We start from the raw sequence: 11917 nt of genomic DNA on the forward strand, positions 1-11917 counted from the left end.
ACAGACAGGAAAATCTTGTGTGCGCACATGTGGAATCCTTTTGAACCTTTTTTAAATTCAATCCAGTTTAATTTTGACCAGATCTTATACAAAAAAAAATGCAATATACTGTGTGGAAAAGGAAAGGTGGCTGACACAATGCACAGTTGCAACAGATTTATAAAATACTGTGATGTGGGTGGGAAGCAAATAAGGAACCTTTGTATCTAAAAACAGACATGAAACATAAATATTATGCAAATACAGCTAATAAAAATGAACACAAATATTGCAAATAAATAAGTGTGAAGGATATTGTTCTTCTGTAAGATTATGTGGCCCACTGTACTGCAACTAGATGACCCCTGAGTGTGATGACAGCAGAAAGTATTGGACTGGGAGATGAAATGTGTGGACACATTAATAAAAGGGTTTTTATAAAACGTTAGTCATATAACAAACCCACATTGCCCCAATCCACCCATATTTCATTGTAAGGCACAATGGCGACAGTAGCCATTGGATTTCAGGGGAACGGAGTCACACAAAATACTGTACAAATACCTTTGTTCCATTTGCATATACATATTGTGTGAGCACCAGTTGAATGAATACAGGTAGAATGTTGGGAACCCATATATAACACATGGCAGCCAATTTGTAAGCTGAACCAATATTGGACAATCAATTCAGGAGAAACTAGTCACATTGCTGTGGTAGGGGGCAGGAAATTATGTGGTTAATTCACAGTCAATTAGCCTGGATTGAGCTCACAAAATGGATTGTAAGCTTACGAACATGGCACATAGATTGTAAGCTTGCAAACATGGCACATAGATTGTAAGCTTGCAAACATGGCACATAGATTGTAAGCTTGCAAACACGGCACATAGATTGTAAGCTTGCGAATACGGCACATAGATTGTAAGCTTGCGAGCCGGGCCCTCTTACCTCTCTGTCTGTCTGTATTACCCAGTATCATTTTATTATGGTGTTTGTTCCCAATTGTAAAGCGCTACGGAATATGTTAGTGCTATATAAATAAATGTTGACGATGATGGCTGCACCCATGCTGTCAAAGTGTTGGTTACACTGTAGGGTGCATACAAAAAATATTAGTTCAGGCCATAAAATTTAGGAACAAACAAGATTGGAACTGTCCCCAAACCAATTCTAAATAGGATACCTTCCTTCAGCGCCCCTCCACAGGTCAATCTTTGACCATGGGGGTGGGTGCAGGGAGAGGGGATACAATTTACACCAGTTAGTTTGAACTATGTCTGCATCAAACAGACAATACAATAAACAAACAAATAATAAAAGTAAATTTTTAAACAGATCTGGTTGGCTGCAAACAAGCTGTGGGGAAATATATCCATTAAGAACATTGCCCACTAATTAATAATAAATAATAAAACGAGGTATAGGGGACCAGTTAAAATCAATCAAACCATTATATATCTCACTATAAAATGAAAAAAAAAAAAATCTCCAATAAAATATTGTACTGTTCTAATAGCTATTACGGGAAACTATAGACGTAATGTACAAACGTAGACTGTGACCTCGATATAAGAATACATGCACTGTGGCACGCACGCCATAAATCATGCGCAACTGATTCGCATTTGTACGAACAGTTGGTAAATCACTAACGATTTAATAAATAATGCTGCACTTAACATTATACATGGGAAAACAGGTGAACCCAAGATCCCCAGAACTATCCCAGCAGATGTATCGAGATGCACCAATTACTGGCATTAACAACGCAACAATGTATCTAGAGACACAATCAGGCTCTTCATTGCTCTGACATTGTAACTTTCAACTTTGAACTTAGAGGTCCATGTTTTGCTAGAAGCCTCCTATTGTACGTGCATGTTTATTTTTCTAGTACATATTTGCGATTTTTTTAACACTTGAAAATGTTCCAATAATTCTGCATAAACGTTAACAAGTAGGTTTGTTTTGTTTTTTTAAATAAAACGTAAATACTTTATATTTTCAGTATCAAGTTTTCGGCTTTAAAAGCTTTTATAGAATGATGCAATATAATGTATTTTGAAATACAATGTTTTAAACAATAATAGTAATTTTATTGTTTAAAACATTGTGTCTGAATGAGCATAGGCTATTGTACTATTCCATAAATGTTACAAAAATATTGGTAAAAATATACGTTACTGTGGAGCAATATATACACACATTATAGGGTATATACACAAACACACTCAGATTTCAAAATGGTCTATCAATTGCAATATGTAAATTTCACCGCACAAAAGAAATTAGTATAATATCCTGTTCACGGCAATATTACAAAACTCCCATTATTACAGTTATTAGATATATATTAGTTAATGAAATATCACAGGTAATGCAGCTTGATACCATAAAAATATAGCAACATAACTTGGCAATATATTTGCGCAAGAATCGAATCTCATTTGTCAGTTAAGATCTTTATTTCATTTCATTTTTATCTAAAATTGATTTTATTTTAATATTTCAGAATTGTTTCCAGTCGGTGTTCCAAATAAAGACTCTTTATATTTTCTGCATTCATATCATTAACCTATCAATATTCTAAAAATGGTATTGTAATTAATTGTAACTAATTATTACAATTATCGTAATAATTTTAACTAATTCGTAACCCTCCTAAAACATATAACTTCTTCACACCGTGATGTGTATTTCGTGTAAACTGATCACTCTGGTATTTATTTGAAGTCCATTAAAATATTTGCTCAGAAATACTGCATACATATTCATTTCCTTGGTTCCCATGCATATAATTTGTAATTACCTCGATTTCTGTCCATGTGTTTCATAAACTAAATGACTAATAGAAGTGGTTTCAGAGGGAGTAAATAAAATCTGTTCTGCAAAGCAGTGGAAATTAAATCTCCATGTTGAAGCCTTCTCGTATTGCAGTAATATCTCTGTTAATGTAATCAGAGCTTGCTGGGGGAGTGAGAGACTGGACTGCCGCTTTGTTACATTGTATCAGTCTGTAGTTGCATCAAACACAACGGTTCGTTAGAATGTAATAACAGTTCATTATACTCAGTGTTCTATCTGTTTGAGCGCTTTGTACAACGTTTAAACAAACTTATTCCACTGGTGTATAATTATTTGATTATGAACATCTAAACTAAAGAAATTGGAATACATTATTTAATACTCTCTTATGTTAATATATTTATTTCTCATTTGTGCCACTTCTTCGCCAGAATTTTTCGACCTGATGTGAGTAACATGTGACCTCCAGTTATTGGAACTACAAGTCCCAGCTTGCTCGGACGTCTGTCTATTCAGTTTTAAATGCTTTACAAAATATATATATATATATATATATATTCCAAAAAGCTTATAGCTATTGAGTAATGAAGGGCATAAGATTGATTACGACGACCCAAACGGTGGTCCACTAAAAGGCACCTCTAGGTGCCGATTTCTAATTTTTGGAATATAACTGGTCTTTCTTTAGGGGTGATATTTTTAATGTCTCACGACCTAATTTTGACTCCGCTGTGTTGACTGGGGTCACTTGTCTTCCTTCCTTGCGTCTGCCAGTAATACATTATTAATGGTCAAAGTTGAACATTGCTGAACTACACGACCCCCCAGACAGGGATGACTCAAACAAATTCTAGTCCATCCCTTTCCAGCACAACAATTGCCTGATACACTTGTTGCAACGTTAAACCTTCTATCAATTCTCCTTGCCTGGCATAGGACAGGCAACGAAAGAGTACAATAATTGGCCAATGAATTACAGTGCGATATACAATAAAATTTTAAAAAATTACATATTTGAAAAAAAATTAGATCTTTATTTTTGAAATACAGTTTTAAAGGTAATTTCACCCGACAAATCTGTACCATTGTGCATCAAAAAAATGGACAATAATAATATTAATAATAATAATAATAAAAAAAAACAATAACACTTATTTACAGAGCTCTAAAATGAGCTTTTTTTTATCTGTACAAGAGGCAAGAGCAGGCTTCAGTCTGGCTATTTTTTTTTTTGTGTAAAGTTCAGTCCATGAAAGCAAGTCCTTGAATAAAAGTTATTACTTCTCCCCTTTCTCTAGTCCCGGAGTGGGGGTACTGGGGGCTGAAGCTGGGGTGTGTCGTTGGGACAAGTGTGTCCAGGATCTAGTAGTCCTGCCTGGGGCTGTGAGTCAGACTGTGCCGTCGCAGGTCGCAGTTTCTCCTGAATACTTTCCCGCACTGCTCACAATTGTAGGGCTTGATGTCTGTATGGGTAAGAAGGTGAGTTTTCAGATTACTTCTCTGATTAAATGTTCTTCCACATGTGGGGCATTTGTGGGGTGATTCCTGTTCAGATTTGAAGCAAGCAAAGGATTAATCCTTCACACCGTCTCTCCTTCCCTACTTATGTTGTTAATATGTTTTTTTTGTTTTTTTTCTATAGTGTATTAGGCAACATGAGTCATAGGGCCTGACATTCAATTAAGTCACTGGATACCCTTTAAATTTCAATACAACACATGAAATATATTTCATGTCTGATGTGTTGGTGACTGATACAAGCACATTAATCAGCAAATAGTTGAAAACTAAATGTAATACGTTTTTTCTTTTTTAAAAAATATTATATGTCACAGTTAATAAATTTAATAATCACTTCTCTATTGTACAGGCAATGGCTGGACTTTGGTATAAGTGGTGATTTCTGGTAAATGGTATAAACGTGTGTATGTATGGGGGGGGGGGGGGGGGGGGAGTTACTTGTCAAATATTCCCAATAAAGAAACAATTTCTGCTGAATTAAAAAAAAAACACAATAAAATCGCAGATTCTAATTCTATGTATTTTTATTATGTTATTCACATTGGAGAACACTTATTAATGGTATGTTTTGCAATCTCTGTCATTGGTACATTTAGGGAAACTTGTTTACAGAGAATGGGGCAGAAAATGAAGTGTTGCCTATGGCAACCAATCAGGTTCAACCTGTTATGTACAGCTTAGAAAATAAAGCCATTTGTCAGACTATAGGATACAGCACATTAGCTTAAGATAGTTTATTTTCATTGTACCCCAGTATGTGGTAAAGTTCACGCCCCCATCTCACCTGCATGTGTAGTGTTTTATGTACTGCCAGGGTCCTTGATTGACAGAAGCCCTTTCCACACTCCTGACACTTGAATGGTTTTTCTTTGGAATGAATGTACCTGGGGACGAAAACAAATGGATCATAAAAAAAAAATCTGAATTTAAACACAGTAAACAAACAACACAGCAACATCAATGGTCCATATAACTTTATCCTCCCCCCTGTGTGATTGTGATATGAGTACACAGAAAGGGGTTACTTGAAAACAGATCAGTGATTCTGATCAAAGTCTGATTGCCCTCTGCTAAGAGATTAAGGTGCTGGAGTATACATTGTCCTGCTTTTATCAGTCAGCTTAACTGCATGAAAACAACGACCTTCACACAAGCTCTTATCTCAATAGCTCCTGTAAATACATTCTCAGTGTGAGGTTGCTGAAACAATTTCACTTCACCTGGGCAATAAAATCCGGGGCCCTGTGCGTAAATCATCCCGGGACATGGATTATTCATGTAGTGATGGCTAAACTGAGAGATTTACCGCTCGCTATTAACGCAGCAAGCAGCAAGATACCGCCCACATCATATGTAATCAGTCACAATGAGGAAGTACAATGATTGATATTTTTCCTGGTCCTAGAGGAACAATTGGCATGGACGATAGGGGTGATATGCTTGGTCGTATATAGTTTTCAGTCATATGATATATTATAGGAGACTATAGATTTAAGGACATAGATGTTGGATATAAAATAGGGAGTTTTTCCCAAGATAGAAATAGGCAATCAGTGTTTCTCTACTTGTGAAACTACAAGTCCCAGCATTAATAACAGCTGAATTGTAGGAGATATCCAAGATATTTCTTGGAGATAATGTACATTTATCAAGTCTATATATTATTCTAAAATTGTATTTTCTTGTTAAGTGGTTTTTATTTTGGGGTGGGGATTTAACTCTCTGGACCCAACATTCTAGATTAACTCTGGATATCGTCTTTGGTGGAGAATCCACCAAATTATACAAAATCAACTTCTAAATAAATACTGAAGTCACCATTTGTATTAAGCCAATCAGACTGCAGTAGTTCTAATAGAAGAGCTATAAAGCGTCCCAGCATAATGACATTATTCAGCAATCTCTTACCTGTGGTCCCTAAGGTGGTCCTGTCTCCTGAAGGCCTTGTGGCAGATATCACACGTGTAAGGTCGCTCATCTGTGTGTGTTCGTTCATGGATGAGTAAATTGTAGGACTTGGTAAAATGTCTTCCACAAAACTTGCAGATAAACTCTTTTTTGGTTTTGGATGGTAACCTCCCTCTGGAAGGTTTGCGGTCTGGAGACAACTTGCTGATGTCTGAAATGGGGCTGCCCAGACTCGGGCTCAGTTTGGAAAGGTCGCCCATCTTAGGTGGGTCTTCTTGGGTTGCAGCAATGGCCAAATTGGCAAAGTCAAACCTGGGCCTGTCCTTGTGCAAGGCTGGGATCATATGGGCGATGGCTCCCTGTTTAGGGTGAAATAGGTGAGTGGCGAAGGGCAAAGCCGGGAAGGAAAATCTGGCGTCCATCAGACCTTGAGCAGCTGCCATCTCGGTGATGGTGGATCTGGTGATACCATGCATGTTTGGATACCCCAAAGTCCAGTGATTCATGTGCATGGTCTGTACAGCGCTTAGTCCATAGAGTCCTTGCAGATGGTCCACAGCTGCTGGGAAGGTGTTCACCGCCTGCAGGAAGGAGTAGTTTGTGAGCTGCAGAGAAGGGTGCAAGGGGATAGGAGCTGGCAGGGTCTTACTACCCATCTTCCAAGACTTTACAAATCACAGAACCCAGCACCTTGCTGTCTGGAAACGATCCGCTCCAGAATAACGATGAGTACACAACACTCAACTCCTATGGGGCAAAGGAGAAGAAGGAAAAAAAAAAGGCATTTATTCACAATGTGTATTTCATTTCCTCGCGGATTTTTAAGTCAAACTAAAGTGATTCAAGACGTGGGAAGAATTAATTTGGCCGCAGTAATAGTGAGCACTGGTCCTCAGAACAATGTTTTCCAAAGGACTTCACCTCTCCTAATTAGAACCAAAAGGATGAAACAGCCTCTGCTTTTTGGGCTCAGACTGAGAGGGAGAGAAATACTAGGGAGATCTGCCAGACAGCAAGGAGATCATTTGTAGCGGGGAAGTCTATAAACCAGCTACTAATCTGAACATCAAGCTGTTCTTCTCCAGCTGTTGTGGAACTACAAGTGCCAGCATGACGCGCTGGGACGTCAACAACAGTTGGGGAACCACAGATTGTTCACCTCTTCTGCAAACATTACTATGACCACTGACTGCATGCATATAGAGAATGAAAGTATATATACACACACACTTGTAATATATATATATATATATATATATATATATATATATATATATATATATATATATATATATATATATATTACAATAAAATATGTAAATGTCTGTTCAGTACAAATAACCCTCACTTGCATATTAAAACCCAGTTTGCTGAAAATGCAGATAAACGTATCAGTAATACGAATATCACAATCCTGTATTGATCCATATGAAGTTGGTTGCAGTTGTTCCAAGTTGGAATCTACACATTAGAACTTGGCTATGGAATGGGCCAATGGAAGCCGTGCACTGCAAACAGCCGGTGATAACTTGCTAAATATACTGGCAGCAAATGGGTTAAAACTGTACACAAACAGGAGGAAAAGGAGGAGGGTATATCGAACCCCCCTATTTGTCTTCATCCAACAACAACTCATTCATCAAGGCAATTGGAGGAGAGAAAAGACACTTTCCTCCTGCAGATTTCGGAATAAATCCACTTTACAGCAGATCCCCCCAGATGGTTCCTGAATAAGAAGCCACACAGGAGTGCCAGTCACTGGTACATCTGTCCAGTTGTCACTTCACAGGGACCCTGACGCCAGTGTCACAGAACGCAGGGCCCAGCCAGTGCTTGCTGGATGCTGTCATCAATCTATGACTGATTTACACTGTGAGCCCAGATATCAATACAATGTATTACAAAGACAGGCAAAGTGTGACTACCAAGCTGCTGTGGAACTAGTAGTCTCAGCATGCCCTATCAGTCTCTGGCTGGCAGGACATGCTGTAACTTCTAGTGCTACATCACCTAGAACGTCACCGTTTGTCTAAACCTGATTATATTACACATCAAAATAAGATCTGGGCAAATTGTAGTTTACAGCAGCACGCAACTCGGCTCATTGCTAATTTACATTGTCTTTCCTAATGATAGCAATAACAATATATCCAAAGACAGAATTAATATAAATTCAGTTTTGGGACAGTAAATGTTTGTGGGAAGTCTGTTCTCTATCTTCTATAAAACCGGCACCTCTTGGGTACTATTTAGTTTATATAATATATATATATATATATATATATATATATATATATATATATATATATATATATATATATATATATATATATATATATATATATTGTATATAATATCATGCACCACAAAACCGCAGAATATTAACTACTGTGATATATGATCTTCAATATACCCCCACCAGAATGAATGTTTCTATGGCGAAAGGAGGAGTTTATTGTAAGTTATAGTGTAACAATTAATTACTTCCTAAATGGTCTCAGACGTCCCCAATTTATACATTTGAAGCCGTATGCACCACTTATACACCATGATATATAAAAATGCCCGATTTTTATGTACAGACAAACGTTAATAAAATACAGGTGTATTGACATTAAACGTCTTCCCATACTGAATATTAAAACATATAGTTCCAAAATATATACGTGCATATTCTCTTAATACACAATTATGAACATGCTGTGTGAGTCACACATTAGAAATACTGGATTTTTTTTAAATAATTTTGAACAAGATAAAATATGTTGACCTTGATAGCTATAGTGGGATGTTTGTTTTCCCACTGATAAAATACAAAGTTGCAGATATTAAATAGAAAGGTCTGTCCTGTATCATTAGGTCTTAAGATAATAATTGTACACAAAACATCACCTAACAAAACATTTTACAAGTTGTAGAGAAAGGCTTCGATGGAATTGTACTGTAAGAATACCAAGGGGTTTATTTATGAGGTTAAAATTTTCTACCATGACAAATTATCGATTTATAGATAAGCGTGTAGTTTATTGCAAACCAATGGTTTTATTAAAAGGCAATTGACCCGAGTCTAGAGTCTCTTGTCTAATAGACCCCCCTCCCCAGCACAAATCACCTTCCAGCTCAATGAGGGTCTACATACAAGTACATAATCCAACACATACTCATGGAGCTTAACATTTAAATACCACCTATATGATCTGGGGTCAAATATTTAAATGTGCTGGAACCTGCTTGCCTGTTTCCCCATGTAATATTCAAATATAGGCCCTAATTTGCGGTCTTTATAATGCTAAGAATAAAAATAAATTCTAAAGATTAACAGCTGCAATGATACTAACAAGCTACAACTGATATCTGGCTAGGAACAAGTTTTGCTATGCATTACTGAATACACTACTGAAAATAGAAAACTCCACGTCCTGCTTATTCTGCGACAACTTAATTTGTCCTAACATATTACAAAAACGCCTAGAATTTGTGTCGTTGTTATTTTTAATAACTTCAGTTATGGATGTTTTGAGTCAGGGGGTTTCCAATATCCCTAAGCATAATGGTAAATTTTATTTCGTTGGGCCCTAAAACAAGATATTAGTGTTTATGTTATGTTTGACACTTTACAACTAAAAACGCATGCAGATTTCAGTTTAAGTGCTAAATACGCCAAGTAATAAAGCTGTTAAATAAAATATTTTGTAAAACATTTATTAAGTAATTAAATACATTTATTTAACTAGAACCCAAAACCGTACACTATTTGATCCTATGTGGTAATTGTGAATATGCGTAAATACACGTGTTCGTTAAACATGTTTAGTAATTAATTACGTGGAAAATGATAATAATTGCTGCTACCAGAGTTCAGATACGTGACAGCTGAGAATATCCTATACTTCCTTATCAATTATTGCAAGTAGTTATTGCTAAAATTAAGTTATTGTAAATTAAACTCGAATCTCCTGGTTTTAATAGCAAAAGAATTCCAGAATACTGAAACGTGTTCAGATATTCTATATTAACATGATCTGGATTAGTAAAATTAAGGCTATTCTCCCAGTTTATAGTGAAACTTGCCCAACAACCAATAAACAAACTAAGAGAATTTAAGAACTTCGTTCAAACAGAACAGCAACAAGTGCTTTGGGATATGTTTTGCAAAGTCATATCGTGTCTACAACTCCACATGTTGATTCATTACACTATATCTCTTTATAAATACATGTAAAATAATTTGTATTAATCAGTAAATTGAATCAATATTTTTTTCTACTTAGTCTCGCTGAGATTGCTAGATAATGCGTCATTGTTATTCATTCTCATGATCCCTGCTGTAGATGTTATCTGTATACAGAGTGTCAATGTATGAAAGTATAGATGCCATTTCTCGCCCACGCTTTGACCTGACTGTGTCATATTTAGCTAATCTTAACTCAGGTGATTAACAACATATAGGTACAAAGCAAATGTCACGCTGGGTTTAATTGCACATCACACCAAGCTCCTACCTAATTAAATGAATAGTTCTAATTGCCGTTTTTAATTATTAACCCCTTTTTTGCTGCAAGGGTCGTTCCAGATATTGTCACACAGACCGCAGAATGGATTGCAAGTCCGTATGGGGATGGCCTTACTGTATGTTCTGCCTAGTCACAATATACTCTGCTTCTATGCACTGTTTAGTTAGTGGATTTAAATGGAGATTGTATCATGCCCTGGGTACACTGTGAAGTGGATTGAAGCATTTTCCTGTAATCTCAGGCCATGCCGTGTATTCCTGCCTCCCACACGCTGGAGCAGTTACAACTTTGCAAGGTTTCATCATTCAGAGAGACACTCGTGACTTACCTACCACAGTCCGCTCTTCCCCTTCACTCCACAGTCTCCAGGACAGATCCTAAACCACTCTGCCTTTGCATTAGATCCACACCATTGGTCCAGCATGTAAAGTTTAGTTAGTTAAGCTCCTCCATGCCTGCCCCAGTGGCAGGGTTGACAAGCTGCAGAAGCAGTGCTCTGCTGAGCAGTGAGTGCAGTGATTGCAGTGTCAAGGGAAAGTCTAGTCCTGTAGGTTGTAGAGCTGCAGACCGGTCCCCTGTTCTCACTGATCCCCCCTCTCCTCTCTCCTGCTTTCACTCTTGCTAAGTTTGGTGCAAGTCTGAGATCAGCCTCTCGGATCCATCACATTTCAGCCCTGAGTGGCTTGTTCCCCTGGCCACGCCCTCCAGCTGCAAACATAGTTTTTGGCCACTCCCACTGGAACGTTAGCAGTTGTAAAATTCTATCCCCGCCCCTTGGACTACAGCTGGCCACGCCCTTTCACTGTACAGCTTGTCTAATGGCTCGCTGTGTTTACTTCTGTTTGGATAGCAACTGGATCTTAAAGGGGACCGTTCCTGTTCTGCACCACACAACCTAAAGTGGCCTTTGCATTGGGAAATACACCTCCCATTGCTAAAGCAAAAAATCCCCCTACTCTATAACGCCGATCATTTGCTGGCTGGCTGGCTAAAGCTATTTATAACTAATTCTGTGCCATGCCAACTATAATAGCAGAATGAGAGTGTATTTTGAGAAGAATGTTTTATGGAGTGCTGTGTTCGGAATTACTTTTAGTTCATTGGAGTCAAAACATTATCCTCGAGGTCTGTAATTTTTCACTTCTATATGAGATATATAGTCACATTATTGTTGAACTGCTTTCAAA

At 37.3% G+C, this 11917-nt stretch overlaps 1 protein-coding gene across 3 annotated transcripts; it reads right to left on the bottom strand.

The window, feature by feature from the left end:
- Window positions 1-3821: 3821 nt before the first annotated feature.
- Window positions 3822-11403, bottom strand: OSR2 (odd-skipped related transciption factor 2). 3 transcript variants are annotated; one of them, XM_075213872.1, is made up of 4 exons: window positions 11063-11403; window positions 6217-6963; window positions 5093-5192; window positions 3822-4332 (listed from the first exon to the last, which is right to left on the bottom strand). In XM_075213872.1, exons 2-4 carry the CDS (start codon window positions 6870-6872, stop codon window positions 4150-4152), a joined length of 939 nt encoding a protein of 312 aa, XP_075069973.1. In that variant the 5' UTR covers window positions 6873-6963; window positions 11063-11403; the 3' UTR covers window positions 3822-4149. The 3 variants fall into 3 exon arrangements, with proteins under 3 accessions (XP_075069973.1, XP_075069972.1, XP_075069974.1); XM_075213871.1 differs by having other exon boundaries at window positions 11059-11403; XM_075213873.1 differs by having other exon boundaries at window positions 3825-4250; window positions 11059-11401.
- Window positions 11404-11917: the final 514 nt, after the last annotated feature.

This window comes from Mixophyes fleayi, chromosome 5 (genome assembly GCF_038048845.1).
Source record: "Mixophyes fleayi isolate aMixFle1 chromosome 5, aMixFle1.hap1, whole genome shotgun sequence".
Taxonomy (NCBI): domain Eukaryota; kingdom Metazoa; phylum Chordata; class Amphibia; order Anura; family Limnodynastidae; genus Mixophyes; species Mixophyes fleayi.

What these genes read in the sequence shown, in the direction of transcription:
- OSR2 (XM_075213872.1), bottom strand. Translation starts at nt 6,872, where the DNA reads ATGGGTAGTAAGACCCTGCCAGCTCCTATCCCCTTGCACCCTTCTCTG. An exon ending in GACCACCTTAGGGACCACAG is followed by an intron (nt 5,193 to 6,216) that starts GTAAGAGATTGC and finishes TTTCGTCCCCAG; the next exon opens with GTACATTCATTCCAAAGAAA. An exon ending in ATAAAACACTACACATGCAG is followed by an intron (nt 4,333 to 5,092) that starts GTGAGATGGGGG and finishes AAATCTGAACAG; the next exon opens with GAATCACCCCACAAATGCCC.